Raw genomic sequence first — 17162 nt, 5'->3', positions numbered from 1 at the left:
GATTATTTATTCCTTGACTATATGCTTAGTTTGTTCACTTAACCGCATAGTCGAGGGCTACACCTATTAGGTGCATCTAGTCGGTGCACCTGACTTTATTTTCCAGCCCTCCACAGTCTTCAGATTTGGTAAAAGTACTCGGGAGACCATGACAAAGATGATTGAAGCACTCGGCTTTGGAGTAATCTGGTTCGAGAGAAGATTATCTTTTCGACTGCGAAGGTCTCAGGGGCTACTGTGGATATTATGGGTACCCCATACCCACACGGCATGGTTATCCGACTAGTTATAGGGGATAACTTATATATATGAAATATGTAACATATCATGACTTGGGTATTACGTTTCCCTGTATATTATGGAACGGCCTAAAGTCCTGGTTTGATAAGATTGTAAAGTAGATTTAGGAAACCGATACCGTATTGGTTATGGTTTCTATCTTGTAACCCTGCCCCCCAACCTATATAAGGAGGGCAGGGAGGCCCTCTAGGGGGCAGGAGACAACCTGATCGTCAGATCTATACTACACCCGGCGGATTCAAATCCCCAAACAGGAGTAGGGTATTACCTCTCATTGAGAGGGCCTGAACCTGTCTAAATCCTTTGTCTCCACATCCATCCACTTTTACGTCTCGTGCGCTACCCCGTTTTATTATTGCCGAATCCATGTTTCGACATAAACCCATTCAAACAAAGATCCATTACTCTCTTACGTTTCGAGACGTATCTTGGTCGTTTTTTTGTTGCGTTGTTATCATCTTTCGTTGTGATTTATGAACAGCTCCTGCCAGAAACCAGAGTTGCTGGCTTCTAGAATAGCAAAGGCAGCGGCACGCGCGGACCAAGCCACCCCCCCCCCCCCCCCGGCGCGCGCGCGCATGTGCTGACAATTAAGCGTCAAAATGAACGTGCGTTGGTGTGTGCGTGGACAAATACCTAACTATCACTGTGAATTCAGCCAGATTGGTGCGTTATCGCACGCCCAAGTTGCCCAAGTTGCCGAGATCGATTTGGAACTTGATCAAATCCAAAACGAAAAGTAGGAGATCGATGCCGCAGTGCAGCCCAAAACTACGTACGCTAGGCTACGTCCTATATATATATTCACCTGCTTTAATTTGCATCGATCCCAACTTAAACTGAGTGACGCCGCGCCAATATGCAGCCGCGCTGTACGCTCATCCACGCCGTCGCCGTCGTCGCGGCGGCGGCGGCGGCCGCGCTGCTGCTTCCTCCGCTCGCCGCCGGCCAGCCGTGGCCAACGTGCGACACCAGCGCCGGCACGTACAAGGCCGGGAGCGCCTACGAGTCCAACCTCCGTGACCTCGCCGCCGCGCTCCGCGCGGACGCCGCCGCCTCGCCGTCGGCGCTCTTCGCCACGGGCAACCGCGGCGGCGCGCCCGACGCCGTCTACGGCCTCCTCCTCTGCCGCGGCGACCTCAGCGTCTCCGACTGCTTCGACTGCGGCACCCGCGTCCTCGCCGACGTCGGCCGCGTCTGCGGCGGCCGCCACGGCCGCGCCAAGGACGTGGCCCTCGTGTACAACCAGTGCTACGCCCGATTCTCCAACAAGGGCGACTTCCTCGCCGCCACCGACAACGCCGGCGGCGAGACGCTGCTCATCAGCGGCACCAACATCACCGGAGGCGCCGGCGTCGTGGCGGCGTACGACCGCGCGGTGACCGAGCTGCTCGCGGCCACCGTGCGGTACGCGGTGGAGGAGAACCCGGCGAGGCTGTTCGCCACGGGGCAGCGCGTGGGGGACGACGCCCGCGACCCGGGGTTCCGCAACATCTACTCCATGGCGCAGTGCTCGCCGGACCTGCCGCCGGCGTCGTGCCGCAGGTGCCTCGACGGCGTCTTGGCGCGGTGGTGGCAGGTGTTCCCGCTCAACGGCGAGGGCGCGAGGGTCGCCGGAGCGAGGTGCTACCTGAGGTCTGAGCTGGGCGTCGGCCCGTTCTACACCGGAGCTCCCATGGTGGTGCTGCGGGCGGACAAGGTCTAGCCAGCGCCGTCGCCATTGGCACCCGATGGAAGCTGCGGTAGCTACAGCCTACAGTTCTACGCACCAAAATGGTGGAGGTGCACCCTACCTATGGCCGACAAAGTGCAAGCAAATCTCTACACGTATACCTATACTATTATTAGGACATTCCGACAAAATGTCCACGTTCACCCGAGAAATTTTAGTGAATAAATCTGGACATCGATCCAGTTAAAACCAAATTTACAACGGTTCAATAACTAAAATAATCGACATGCAGCTCTTCGCCAACTTCAGGTAGAGGTTCACAAATAAAATTCAGTAGTTGTGGGAGCTTTATCTTGTGTTGGTGTTTATTAGTTTGTGCTTACTTAATATTTTGTTGGTGCGCTTCTAAACTCACTGTGTGAGATTGCTTTTGTGTGAATTCTGTAATAATTGGATATAGCTCATTAAGCAAAAACCGAGATGTTTTATTCCATCACCTATAAAAAAGCTAAAATAATCGACAACGCTTTCAGTTAGACGTCCAATCAAATAGAAAAGATAGGGCATCATATTACCCATGTCTAAGCTACATGGCCGCTATATGTGCATGCAGTAGCCTATCTTCCTACTCACTAGCATTCTCCTCCCTTCCGATGTCTTTTCTACGTTTTTAAAATAGCTTGACATGAGTTTTCTTCTAAATTATTTATATTCAATTTACAATCCGATTATATCTTGAATTTATTGTTATTAAATATGTAAAAAAAGATATCACATAATTATATTCTTATGAAAGATATATAAACTTATGTTTTAACCATGAAAATTCATGTTCATACGCGATACTGAAATGTTTCAACATATGTTTCACATAATCTTTCAGTATTTCAATCACTATTTTTTTTCAATGTTTCACCTGTGGACAACTTAAACATTTCACCCCCCCCCCAAATTTTTTTATGGAAATTAGGTGCCTGGTATCAATTTCATGTTGGTACTTCCTCCCGTTCCGTAATCCTTGATGTTTTGGATAAGATTGAGATCAACAATTAAAACTTTAACTATCAATACTCCCTTCATTTCACAATGTAAGTCATTCTAACATTTTCCACATTCATATTGATGTTAATGAATCTAGACATATATATCTATCTAGATTCATTAACATTCATATACATCAATATGAATGTGAGAAATACTAGAATAACTTACATTGTAAAACGGAGGAAGTAACTTTTAAAATATCTAGTTTGAAGAAACTACAACATTATGCATAGATTAATTTTGAAACATGCATTAATAAATTTAAATAATATAATAAAAATATAGTTAAAAATATGTTCTCGAGACCGTATTATTGTCCAACACGTCAAGAAATATAATAGAACTGAGGGGAGAATTTAGTCAGATGGTTTATTTATACGAAATTATCATTAAAAATGCTTCCTATCGGTCTGCTGATAAAGCCAACAGATTGTGCCTCCATCTTGCGCTTGCACTCTCTGCATCCGGCGCACCTCCACTGGTGGAGAAACCATCTTTCGTCGGTCGGCCGATTTCCACAATAGTCCCGGATGCAATAAAAACCGGGGCTAAAGATGATCTTTAGTCCCGGTTCAAAAGGGTAACGGGCATATTTGATCTTTAGTCCCGGTTTGTGTTACCAACCGGGACTAAAGATCATCTTTAGTCCCGGTTCGAATGCTGTCAGGGCCTGTCAGGCCCCCCCGGGATCTTTAGTCCCGGTTGGTAACACCAACCGGGACTAAAGATAGTAACTTTAGTCCCGGTTGGTAATACCAACCGGGACTAAAGATCCCGGTGATCTTTAGCCCCGGTTGGTGCTACCAACCGGGACTAAAGTCCCACCCCTATATATATGTCTTCTTCCTCCTCCAGCTGCCCGAGCAAGCTTCAAAATTTCTTCAAAAAAGAGTGGAGGTCATGCCAAAATTTCTATTGAATTTATTTTGGTGATTACATACAAATCGGAGGTGCCTAAAAGGTTTGCAACTTCATCCTCCAATGTTTTTTTTGTCATACTACATTTGCACCTATGTTTTGCACACTTTTTTTGTCTCCAAAATTTAGTTGTAAGTTGATGAGAGAGAAAATGTGTGTGGGGAAGAAAGAATATATAGAAATTTAGTTCATTTGCTAAACAAGGTTTTATAAAATAGTTGAGAAGGAAAACTCTAGTGAAAGTTAATCTTAAATAATAGAAAACAAACTAAAATGAAAATTAAAAGAAGTAAAACACATTAAAATTAGTTTAAAACTTTACAAATAGTTTTTAAGAATTATTTGGTGTAATATTTTATGATTTTTGTATGAATAAAGATATCTTATAATTATTGTATGACTGTCATTATTGTAAGAATAATTATTTGTGTACGGTTTTTTTGACTCATGTAGATGGATCGGCAATGGATGTACGCTGACCGGCGGTCCAAAGAGTTTATTGACGGCGTGCACTATTTTTTGAGAGTGGCCGAAGCTAACAGGCAAAGGGGTTTTATTTGTTGTCCATGCAATAAGTGTAAGAATCAGAAGGAGTATTCTGCATCCAGGACTATTCATTTCCACTTGTTTGAGTCGGGGTTCATGCCAAGCTATAATTGTTGGACATCCCACGGAGAGCAAGGTGTTGAAATGGAAGAAGATGAAGTGGAAGACGACAATATTCCGGACTTTGCTCAGTATGTTGGATTTGAAGGAAATCAAACGGGCGAGGAGGAAATAGCTGCTGATGGTAACGACGTTGCGGATGATCTTGGTCAGATGTTGCAGGACGCCAGGGGGGACTGCGAAAGTGAAAAGGAGGCCCATAAATTGGACAAGATGTTGGAGGACCACAGAACTTCGTTGTACCCAGGTTGCGAGCAGGGGCACAAAAAGTTGGATACCACTCTGTAGTTGTTGCAATGGAAGGCAAAAAATGGGGTTAGTGACAAGGCATTTGGCGATTTATTGAAACTCGTCAAGAACATTCTTCCGGGGGGGAACAAATTGCCCGAGACAACGTACGAGGCTAAGAAGATAGTCTGCCCGTTAGGACTGGAAGTTCATAAGATTCACGCATGTCCGAACGATTGTATCCTATATCGCGGTGAGGAGTATCAGAACCTAGAAGCATGCCCTGTTTGCAAAGCACTACGATACAAGATTAGACGGGACGATCCAGGAGAAGTTGACGGGCAGCTAACAAAGAAGAGAATTCCTGCTAAGGTGATGTGGTATTTCCCTATAATACCACGGCTAAGGCGTTTGTTCAGGAACAAGGGGAATGCTAGAATGTTGCGATGGCACGCTGAAGAGCGTCAACAGGACGGGATGCTGAGACACCCCGCCGATGGTTCGCAATGGCGAAACATCGACAGAAAATTTAAAGAATTTGGAAAGGACGCACGAAACATACGGTTTGGTTTGAGTACGGATGGCATGAATCCTTTTGGAGAGATGAGCAGCGGCCATAGCACTTGGCCCGTTACGATGTGTATCTACAACCTCCCCCCCTGGCTATGCATGAAGAGGAAGTACATAATGATGCCGATTATTATTCAAGGCCCCAAGCAACCTGGTAACGACATCGACGTGTACCTAAGACCACTGGTAGAAGATCTTAAACAGTTGTGGAAGAAGGAAGGTGTCCCCGTGTGGGACGAGGACAAACAGGAGGAGTTTAACCTACGAGCGCTGCTGTTCGTAACCATCAATGATTGGCCTGCACTTAGCAACCTATCCGGACAGTCCAACAAGGGGTACAAGGCTTGCACTCACTGTATGGATGAAACAGAAAGTACGTATCTTAAGCACTGTAGGAAGGTTGTATACATGGGTCATCGTCGATTCCTTGCAGCAAACCACCCGGTACGGAAGAAAGGCAAGCACTTCGAACATAAGGCCGACCACCGTACGAAGCCTAAACATCGCAGCGGGAAAACAGTGTTTGCTATGGTTAAAGATCTTAAAGTAGTGTTCGGAAAGGGGCCTGGAAGCCAGCATATAGAGAGCGAAGATGGTCACGCGGCGATGTGGAAAAAGAACTCTATATTTTGGGAGTTACCATATTGGGAATTCTTGGACGTACGCCACGCAATCGACGTGATGCACCTCACTAAGAACCTTTGCGTAAACCTTCTTGGCTTCCTAGGTGTATACGGAAAGTCGAAAGATACCCTGGAAGCACGTAATGATCTGAAGCATATGGAACAACGCGGCGACCTTCACCCGGAACCAAAGGAGAAAGGAAGCCATTACTTGAGTCCAGCCAGCTATACTCTTAGCAAGGCAGAGAAGGAAAGTATGTTTGAATGCTTGGAGAGCATAAAGGTACCGTCTGGATACTCCACGAATATCAAGCGAATAATAAGCACGAAGGAGAAGAAGTTCATAAACCTAAAGTCTCATGACTGTCACGTGTTGATGACACAACTGCTACCAGTTGTAATAAGGGGTATCCTTCCAGACAATGTCCGGGCAACAATAACAAAGCTATGTGCATTCATGAACGCAATTTCGCAGAAGGTCATCGATCCGGATAGATTAGAAGCCCTTCAGAATGAAGTGGTGCAATGTCTCGTCAGTTTTGAGTTGATATTTCCACCTTCATTTTTCAATATAATGACGCATCTGCTTTGTCACCTTGTGAAAGAGATCCGTATTCTCGGGCCTATGTACCTACACAACATGTTTCCTTTCGAGAGGTACATAGGCGTTCTGAAGAAGTGTGTTCGTAACCGTGCTCGTCCAGAGGCAAGCATCGCCAAGGGTTATGGAACAGAGGAGGTCATTGAATTTTGCGTAGAATTTATCGAAGACCTTCGCCCAATCGGGGTACCTGAATCACGCCATGAAGGGAGACTACGGGGAAAGGGAACTCTCGGAAGGAAAGCAATAATGACGGTAGACAACAATTTATTCCGTAAAGCCCATTTCACTGTTCTGCAACACTCTTCATTGGTAGCTCCTTACATCGAGGAGCACTTGGCTCTAGTTCGCGCCAGGAACATCGGTAAGTCCGATGCATGGATTACACGGCATCACATTGATACTTTCCCCGCATGGCTACGACAACATCTCATGGGTAACAACTTGCCTTCCTGGTGAGGGGACCGTCTGGGTCGATCACGACATTCCAGGGATATGAGATCAATGGGTACACATTCTACACGAGAGCCCAAGACATGAAGAGCACGAACCAAAACAGCGCTGTTCGTGTCGATGCCATGGGACACGATGGAACAACTGCCACGTATTACGGTGCCATCGAGGACATATGGGAACTTGACTATGGTCCTCTCAAGGTTCCTCTGTTCCGGTGCCAATGGGTTAGGTTGACTGGTGGAGGCGTAATGATTGATGACAGTGGGATGACAACTGTTGACCTTAACAAGGTTGGATACTCGGACGAACCTTTTGTCCTTGCCAATGATGTAACGCAAGTCTTTTTCGTGAAGGACATGTCTAGCAAAGGAAAGAAGGGCAGAGGGCCTGATGAGCCTAAGCGTCAAGTGGTTCTCCCAGGCAAAAGAAAAATCGTCGGAGTTGAGGACAAGACTGACGAGGATTACGATCAGTTGGATGGGCAACCCCCTTTCACGGTGACGATTGACCCTAGCATCCTCCTATCAAATGAAGACACCCCTTACTCACGCAGCGATCACAAGGAGGGAACAATAGTGAGGAGAAAGTACGTGCGGTCAACCGTCACCGCCGATGTAATGCCGTAATTATTGTGTACACGATGTAAACTATTTTGGATGTATTGATTATCCATATAAATCAATTGATGTATGGCATATGTTAATTACGCACGATTATTAGAGGTTTCAACAAGTTTAAATCATGTATATGCTAGTTATATGTGATACTTACAATTTTTAAAAGTTTTAAATCACACAGGTGGCAATTTCATATGTATGTTAATTAGAGTTTTTAACATTTAATTTACTAGCATTCATATGCTAATTAAAATTGACTAAAAGGGACTTAAGTTCATTAAATGCACTGCACAATGACCATATTACCCCCTAAAACCATGCAAAGTGGACTGCACCATGCCCTTGCTGCAGCATGCTGTTTGCTGCCGCTGCTAGCATTTTACAAGCAAACCATTGTTGCTGCATGACAGCACAACCAAATGCAAGCCAAATCAATGTTTGACCCCAACATCACATGATTTAATCCATCATAATTTGGACAAACACACACCTTCAGCAAGCCGAATCACAAGCAATAACCCCCACATCAATTTCATCATCAATATCACAGCCCAATCACAGAAATTCAAAGAAGCTCATATACATCTCAAGTTGTTGAAATACATCACAGAAGTTTCAATGTTACAAATTACAAGCACTCATGGTTCAATTGACAAGTTAAACCAAATACAATTCACAAGAAAAATTGAACCATTCATTACATTCCTTTCAAATACCACAATCCATCGGCAATCCAGTCCCGAAATTGGTTCATGACACGCGAGTCCAATTCGTTTGTTGGTTCGCTAGATGGAGAAGAGGTTCCACCCAATGGATCATAATTTTCATCATGGTCACAATTGTCGAACTCTGTATCAGCCATTTGACTGTCTCTAATGAAATTATGAAGTGCTATGCATGCATGGATAATTCTGCTTTGCTTTTCCTGCGAGTAGCTTGGTAAACTAAACAAAATCCTCCAATTGTTCTTCAAGACCCCAAATGACCTCTCTATGACATTCCGACAAGAAGAATGGCAGTAATTAAAGTGCTCCCTTCTTCCCCTTGGCAATGTGCTTTCGTTGTACTCTTGGAAATGATATGTTATACCCTTGTATGGTGCTAGATAACCCGGCCTATTTGGGTATCCCGAGTCTACGAGATAAAACTTTCCTGGAGGTGGCTTTGGAAACTTGGCACTAAATCTAGTTTGTGCATCATTGAATACCCTCATGTCATGAACCGAACCAGGCCACCTAGCAAGTATCGCGTCCCAAAACGACTCTAAAATACATCCTCAAAATTATGCATAGAATAAGTAAAATCCATGTGAAAGCCTCCAACAATTAAAATGTGCAAAGTTAAAAGTCGAATAAGGCTTGGAGGATTTTTGTATATTTCCTAAAAGCCTAAAATGCGTAAATAAATTTTAGTGGAATTTTTAGAGCACAAATAATAATTAAGAAGAAATAAACAAAGTTAAAATGGTTTTATAAAAAGAAAAACCCTAAAAAGTCCTTTTCCCCCCCCTTCCCCTCTTGGGCCGGCTCGGCCCACCTCCCTCCCTCTCTCTCCTCTCCCCCGCGGCCCAATCAGCCTCCTCCCCGCGCGCGTGCCGCTGACGGGCGGGCCCGCCCGCCACCCTCACTGACGGGTGGGGCCGCCGTCATCCCCTACCTCGCGCCGCTCCCGCCGCCTCGCTCGTGCCCTAGCGCCGCCGCCGCCGCGAATCCCGCCGCCTCCCGCCGTCCCCGCGCGCAATAAAGAGGGGGAAATCATTCCCCGTGATTCCCTCCCTCTTTCCCCCCACTTTTCTCTCTCTCTCTCCCTCGGATTTGTTCGGAAACGTTTCCCCCTAAACCTCGCCGGCGCATCAATGGCGGCCGGATCTTCCGCGGCCGATTCCCCCTCATCCGGCCGCCCTCTCTCACTCCCAACCCTATATAAACGCTCCCCGTGCCTCCCTCCACCGTTTCCGCCACTCGCCGCTCTCTCTCCCCGTCGGAATCGAGCTCGCGCCGTCGCTCTCTCTCTCCGCCGTCACCGCCGAGCTCCGGTCCGCCGCCGTCGTCGCCCCGGACCTTCTCCTGTTTCGGCGTCGCCTTCTTCGGGTTCGCCGCAACCTCGTCGACCTCGTCCACCCCTCCGTTTCGCCCGCCGACCGCCGGAACGCCGCCGTCCCCGTCGACCCGAGCCGCGCCGCCGCCTTCCTCCGCTCCGGTCGCCGTTCCCGTTGTCGCCGTCGACCCGGGGTGAGCCGTGGACCACCGTTTCGCTTCCCCCTTCCCTCCCCTCTCTCGGGCGCCGCTCCGCCGCGCCGGTGGTCGCCGGCGGCGACCATCGGGGCGCGGGCGCGCCGCCTCCCGTCGGCTGTGCCGGCGTGGCCGCCTTCGGGCGCGCCCCGCGGCTGCCATGTGGGGCCCGGCCGTCAGCCGCCCGCGCCCTCGGGTGCGGCTGACGCGCGGGACCCACGGCGCCGGCCGGCGTAAGCCGCGTGCACCCGGTCCACCGTGGACCGAGAGGCTGCCGTGTGGGCCCCACTCCCGTGGACCCGGTCCGCGCGCTCCTCTCTCCTGGCTGACGCAATAAATATGTTTTTTAAATTAAAATTTAAATGAAGAAATTCGCAAATATTCAATTAAAGAGCATATAAACTTCAAATGGCCATAACTTGGCCATTTGAACTCGGAATTGGACCGTTCAAGTCTCTAATTTTTCCTTAAGAAGTCAAGAACTCATTTTTGTGCTTTGTTTCTGCTTGTTATATGGAGTTTAGTAGAGTAAAAGCCGTTTCTTTTCCGTTGGTCGTGTAGACGCTGCAGCTTCGGAAGATCCGCTCTTCGTGGAAGTTGAAGCCGGCGTTTGGGAAAGCGAGCAAGGCAAGTCACATCATCCTTGAACATATTGAATCCCAGTTTATAAAATTATGTTGCTTTAAAATTATTGCATTATCGCTTTATTTAAATTCCCGCGTTATCACTGTTTTATCTAGCCAGGCCTATTTACCTTTGTTATGACCTTATTATTGTTATTGTTATTATTTCCTTGTTCACCCTAGAATAAACAAAACCCCAACTAGTGGACACTCTACTCATGGTACCACTAGTATGATTTTAGGTAGATGCTTCGCTGATTAATTAGGTAACATTAGGTGATTTTACAACTCTAGACTTTGGGTTATTCATATCACCTGGACACTATGGAATGGTTTGGTTATTGTGGAATTGGCTTCACACCGCTCCTTCTATTCAAAATCCCCAAAATGGTTTTAGGCTGGGCTCGGGGTGCATGGTTTTGATGGTAGCACCTCGGCCATATAAGGACCGGTCTTCGGGCCTCTGTTGCAAAGCACTACCGTACTTCCACATGTCTAGTGGGTAAGGCTTAGTTTGTGGCTCAGTCTAGTTATAAACAAAAGTACACGGATGGAGATGGAAGAAGTCGGGGGTCGATGGACATCTCCAGGGCAAATGAAGGCTACACGAGCTGCGGCCCGGTAGTCGAGATGTCATGGCACAGGGCCGGTGTCCTGCTGCTAGGGGCTCAGTCCTGCCTGCCTGTCCCGGGGGTTCCGGCCGTAGGTGGGATTGGGTCGGTACTCTTGTCTATGGCTAGGATGGGTTGGAAACTATGTCACGTCTTCCGTCTGTATACCGTGGTGGTATGTGGCACGTGGTTACACGTGAGGAAGATGTGTCTTGTGGGTAAAGATGTACACCTCTGATCAGAGTATAATCTATTCGAATAGCCGCGCCCTCGGTTATGGGCAAGCCGAGCAATGTACCCAAGTTAGTGTTTTAATTCTTAAAACCTGCTTAACAACTAAAATGTGGAATGGTTGGCCTGGGTTGGCTTGGGACGAGCTGGGACCCAGGGTCGGGTTGCCAGTTCGGTCTGAATCATCGTAGGCCTTGGGTTAAGGCAGGTTCGTGTGGGTTCACGGCCTTGATAAATAATATTGTATAGTTCTAGAATCGTGTTTACAAAATAGCTTTGAGCAACCAATGTCTTTAAATGCTGTTTACTGCAACCCTAACCCTTTATAGTATAAATCCTTTGTACTCCCTTGCATTTATTCTGCACTTGTGGGTGTGTCTTGTTGAGTACGGTGGTTGTACTCAGTCTTGCTCAATTTTTCCCAAACCCAGAAGAGGAGTTCCTGGAGGATGAAGGCTTTGGTGTCTAGCTCGTGCCTGCCGTCAAGTGCCTGTGGTCGTCGCCCTAGTCTTCCGCTGTTTCTCGTTGGTCTCTGTGTGTGCTGGGCCTTCGCTGCCCATGTAATAAATTAACTATTTACGCTTCCGCTTGTTAAACTCTGAATTGTATCAACTTTTGGTGTACCTTGCCTCCTGGGACAAGGATTAATGCACGCACGTAAGGAACGCCCGTTGGGTTATTTCCGGTCGTGACAAGTTGGTATCAGAGCCCCCTTGACCCTAGGACGAGCCGTAGATCCCAAGCCTTAGCAGTATTTTCGAAATAAAAATCCTCTGTTATTTGTGAAAACCCTCTAGTCTTTCTCTGTCTTGCTGCTTCATTTATCGCCAAAATCTGATTTTTTTTAAAAATGTTGCTTTTCTTTTTGTTTTTGTTTGTAGATGGCCGGCAGCGTCACCCGTCGTGGTTTGGACATGACTGGTTTCGTCTTGGAGCTGCGGGGCATGTGCGTTGTCCTGGGGTATCCACATGGAGTGGACTACCAGGGCAGGCCGCTTCCGGAGCAGGAAGGTGACGATGCAGAGCCCCACGCTGCTTGGGAGGCCACTGCAGTGATCCTCGCTGGCTCTCCCGAGCGGACTTCGCTGGCAGTCACCGCGGGTGGAGATTCTTTCCCCGCCGCTTGCCAAAGCGCCGCTCTCCTCGCCATCGGCACTCTTCACCAGCGCTACCCGGACGAGTTGCAGCACTCGCCCTACCGCTACCACCCTCGTCGCGGAGGAGCCCGCGACTACGCCACCTTCCGGGATGCTAGCTCGGAGGATGACGCTACCATCATGCACCTGGCGCGCATGGTGGAGGCGTACGACGCGGCTCGTATCGACTTCCATCAGATGGTGCGCCGTGGGATGGTCGAGAACAACATGAAGATCCTGGAGCTGCGTCAGGAGAACCTGCAGCTCAAGAAGGACCTAGACGCGGTGGAGGCGCAGCTGCATCAGCTCAAGATCGCCCAGGGAGAGGTCTGCCGCCCCAAGCGTCGCCGCGTCTGCCGCAGCCAGAAGATCACCGCCCGCAAGAGCACCTCCAGGCCCGAGCTTGTTCGTCAGTCCCTGGCGTGGACTTGCTTCGTCGAGACCCCTCGTGCCGAGCCCGCGCCCGTGGTTCCTCAGGAGGGGGAAGCCTCCGGCGTTGGTAGCACGGAGGATGCGCTGTTGCTCACCTTCCGTCCTGGCCCGTCGCAGCGGTAGACGAGCAGTTAGTAGGCTTGCGCGTGTGTTCTTTCTCGTTTGTCTTCTTGTTGGGTTGTGTGGGGCATGGTTATGCCGGTGTGTGGTATAACTGTGTCGGAGCCTGTCTTTATTTTATTTGCCTAAGCAACTTGAACTTTAATGAACCCATTTAATAGCAGTAATAAATTCAAGAATTATGGTAGTCGTGGATGGTTAGCTTTAATTGTCAGCTCTCCCTCTGTTTGCTGGTTCTGTGTGGGGTTTTCAGATGGTGACGACCAGGAGAAGTGCTGCCACCGGTGATGGCAACCAACCTGAAGGCAGCAACCACCACCAGGGCAGCCCACCTCCACCTCCTCCTCCGCCTCCACCACCACCGCCAGATACCAACGCCATTCTCACCCAAATCCTCGCCCAGCAGGCCAACATGATGACTGCTTTCCTCCACCACCTCCAAAATCCGCCACAACATAATGCTCCACCACCACCTCCCCAACACTCTAAACTCGCCGAGTTCCTCCGCATCCGCCCACCTACCTTCTCTAGCTCCAACAACCCCGTGGATGCGTTGGATTGGTTGCATGCCGTGGGAAAAAAGCTAGACACTGTGCAGTGCAGCGATGAGGAGAAAGTCATCTTCGCCGCCCACCAGCTGCAGGGGCCCGCATCTCTATGGTGGGACCATTTCCAGGCTACGCAGCCAGAGGGGCAGCCTATTACTTGGGCCCGTTTCACCGCCGCTTTCCGGAGGACCCATGTGCCCGCCGGAGTCGTGGCCCTTAAGAAAAGAGAATTCCGAGAGTTGAAGCAAGGCAACCGCTCCGTGATGGAGTATTTGCATGAGTTCAACAACCTGGCCCGTTACGCCCAGGAGGATGTGCGGGAAGATGAGGAGAAGCAAGAGAAGTTCTTGGCAGGAATGGACCCTGAGCTGTCCGTCCGTCTAGTCTCCGGGGACTATCTGGATTTCCAACGTCTGGTGGACAAAAGCATCCGCTTGGAAGCCAAGCACAAGGAACTGGAGTCGCACAAGCGCCGCTTGGCGAATTTCCGCAATCAACAGGGTGCTAACCAAAGGGTCCGCTACACCAATCCCTATCCAGGGGGATCCTCCTCGCAGCAGCAACAACAGCAGCAGCAACCTCGCTCCGCGCCTCGACCTCAATTCGTGGTGCGCGTCCCACAGCCGCAGCAGCAGCAGAATCAACAAGGGACTCGTGCGCCCCGTCCTCCTACGCCAACTGTGCAGCCTGGTCAAGGCCGCAGGGACGCTCAAGGTCCGCAGCGTCTGTGCTTCAACTGCTTCGAGCCCGGGCACTTTGCGGATAAATGCCCAAAGCCGAGGCGTCAGCAAGGCCAAGCGCCTCCCCGCTCCAACAACGGTGGGAAGGATGTCATTCGGGGTCGGGTGAACCACGTGACGGCCGAGGACGTGCTGACAACTCCAGACGTCATCGTTGGTACGTTCCTCATTCATTCCATCCCTGCTACCATTCTGTTCGACTCTGGAGCTTCCCACTCGTTTATATCTGTGCCATTCGTGGGGAGAAATCAGTTGGGGGTAGAAAGGCTTAGGAACCCTCTGCTCATCACCACCCCTGGAGGGGTTATGACAGCAAAGTATTATAGTCCTGCCGTCCCTATAGAAATTCAGGGGATTCCTTTTCCCTCGGATCTGATTCTGCTAGACACCAAGAACTTGGATGTGATCCTTGGGATGAATTGGTTGGCTCAATTCCAAGGAGTAGTGGATTGTGCGAGACGCACTGTCACTCTGTACCGAGGGCCGGAACAACCGGTTGTTTTCTTTGCACCCCCAACCTCTGTCAGTAGTTCCGAACTTCATCAGATAGGACTGTCAGAAATCCCCATCGTCAGAGAGTTCGGAGACGTGTTTCCGGAAGAACTACCCGGTATGCCGCCCAAACGAGAGATTGAGTTCCGGATAGATCTTGCTCCAGGAACCACTCCTCTGTACAAGCGACCCTACCGTATGGCAGCAAATGAACTGGCTGAAGTTAAGAAACAGTTGGAAGAGTTGAAAGAAAAGGGGTATATACGTCCGAGTACTTCCCCCTGGGGTGCTCCTGTGATTTTTGTGGAGAAGAAAGACAAGACGAAGAGGATGTGCGTTGACTACAGAGCTCTCAATGAAGTCACCATCAAAAACAAGTACCCTCTTCCCCGGATCGATGATCTGTTCGATCAGCTTAAAGGTGCCACTGTATTCTCCAAGATCGATCTTCGTTCCGGATATCACCAATTACGTATTCGTGAAGAAGATATTCCGAAGACCGCATTCACCACGCGATACGGATTGTATGAATTCACGGTGATGACGTTCGGTTTAACCAATGCTCCTGCCTTTTTCATGAACTTAATGAACCAAGTGTTCATGGAATACTTGGATAAGTTTGTTGTGGTTTTCATTGATGATATTCTGGTATACTCACAATCAGAGGAAGACCATCAGCACCATCTCCGTCTGGTATTGGGAAAGTTGCGGGAACATCAATTGTATGCCAAACTTAGCAAGTGTGAGTTATGGTTGTCCGAAGTCAAATTCTTAGGGCACGTGATATCTGCTAAAGGAGTTGCTGTGGACCCCGAAACAGTGACCGCCGTCACTGAATGGAAGCAACCCAAGACAGTCACTCAAATTCGCAGTTTCTTAGGTTTGGCAGGATACTACCGGAGGTTCATCGAGAACTTCTCCAAAGTCGCTCGACCCATGACACAGTTGTTGAAGAAAGAAGAGAAATTTGTGTGGAGCCCGCAATGCGAGAAGGCGTTTCAAACTCTCAAAGAAAAGCTGGTTTCCTCGCCAGTGTTAATCTTGCCGAATACTCGCAAGGATTTCATGGTGTATTGTGACGCTTCGCGCCAAGGATTGGGGTGCGTGCTCATGCAGGATGGTCATGTGGTGGCCTATGCCTCACGCCAGCTACGGCCTCATGAAGGCAACTACCCCACCCATGATTTGGAGTTAGCTGCGGTGGTTCATGCTCTAAAAATCTGGCGGCACTATCTCATTGGGAATCGCTGTGAAATATATACTGATCATAAGAGTTTGAAATACATCTTCACTCAGTTGGACCTGAATCTTCGGCAGAGGAGATGGTTAGAACTCATCAAGGATTATGATGTGGGAATTCACTATCATCCTGGTAAGGCCAACGTGGTTGCCGACGCTCTAAGTCGAAAAAGCCATTGCAACACTCTTAACATCCGTGGCATTCCACCCGAACTTAACCAACAGATGGCAGCCCTGAACCTAAGCATAGTTAGTCGTGGATTCTTGGCTGCGTTGGAAGCCAAGCCTACCTTGCTCGATCAAATCCGCGAGGCTCAGAAGAATGATCCGGACATGCATGGACTCCTCAAGAATATGAAACAGGGTAAAGCCGCTGGTTTCACAGAGGATGAACACGGAACCCTATGGAACGGAAATCGGGTATGCGTTCCAGATAACAGAGAACTTAAACAGCTGATACTTCAGGAAGCCCACGAAAGTCCTTATTCCATCCACCCTGGCAGTACGAAGATGTACTTAGACTTGAAGGAGAAATACTGGTGGGTCAGTATGAAGCGGGAAATTGCAGAGTTCGTGGCCCTTTGTGATGTGTGCCAGCGTGTCAAGGCAGAGCACCAACGACCGGCCGGACTTCTCCAACCTCTCCAAGTACCAGAATGGAAATGGGATGAAATTGGGATGGATTTCATCACCGGACTTCCAAAAACCCAAGGTTGATATGATTCTATATGGGTAGTTGTGGATCGATTAACCAAGGTGGCTCGATTTATTCCTGTGAAGACCACCTATGGAGGGAACAAACTAGCCGAGCTCTACTTCGCTAGGATCGTGAGTCTCCATGGCGTTCCCAAGAAAATCGTATCTGATAGGGGAAGCCAATTCACCTCTCACTTTTGGAAGAAGCTCCAAGAAGAGCTGGGTACCCGATTAAACTTCAGCACCGCATATCACCCGCAGACAGATGGGCAGACCGAGCGTCTAAATCAGATCCTAGAAGATATGCTTCGCGCATGTGTCCTGGATTTCGGGAAGACCTGGGATAAGAGTCTCCCCTATGCCGAGTT

The 17162-nt window shown here is 48.9% G+C and overlaps 1 protein-coding gene and 1 pseudogene across 1 annotated transcript; both read left to right on the top strand.

Annotated features, from left to right (window-relative positions):
* Positions 1 to 963: 963 nt before the first annotated feature.
* On the top strand, positions 964 to 2463 carry LOC4335460 (cysteine-rich receptor-like protein kinase 6). The gene has a single exon (XM_015778413.3). It carries the CDS (start codon positions 1160 to 1162, stop codon positions 2003 to 2005), a length of 846 nt encoding a protein of 281 aa, XP_015633899.1. The 5' UTR covers positions 964 to 1159; the 3' UTR covers positions 2006 to 2463.
* Positions 2464 to 4402: 1939 nt separating this feature from the next.
* LOC136356362 (uncharacterized) lies at positions 4403 to 7755 on the top strand (annotated as a pseudogene).
* Positions 7756 to 17162: the final 9407 nt, after the last annotated feature.

This window comes from Oryza sativa, chromosome 4, assembly GCF_034140825.1.
Source record: "Oryza sativa Japonica Group chromosome 4, ASM3414082v1".
NCBI classification, from domain to species: domain Eukaryota; kingdom Viridiplantae; phylum Streptophyta; class Magnoliopsida; order Poales; family Poaceae; genus Oryza; species Oryza sativa.
This window is presented reverse-complemented; position numbering and strand designations above follow the sequence as displayed.

Bases quoted from the DNA above. Each gene is read 5' to 3' on its own strand.
- LOC4335460 (XM_015778413.3), top strand. From the start codon at position 1,160: ATGCAGCCGCGCTGTACGCTCATCCACGCCGTCGCCGTCGTCGCGGCG.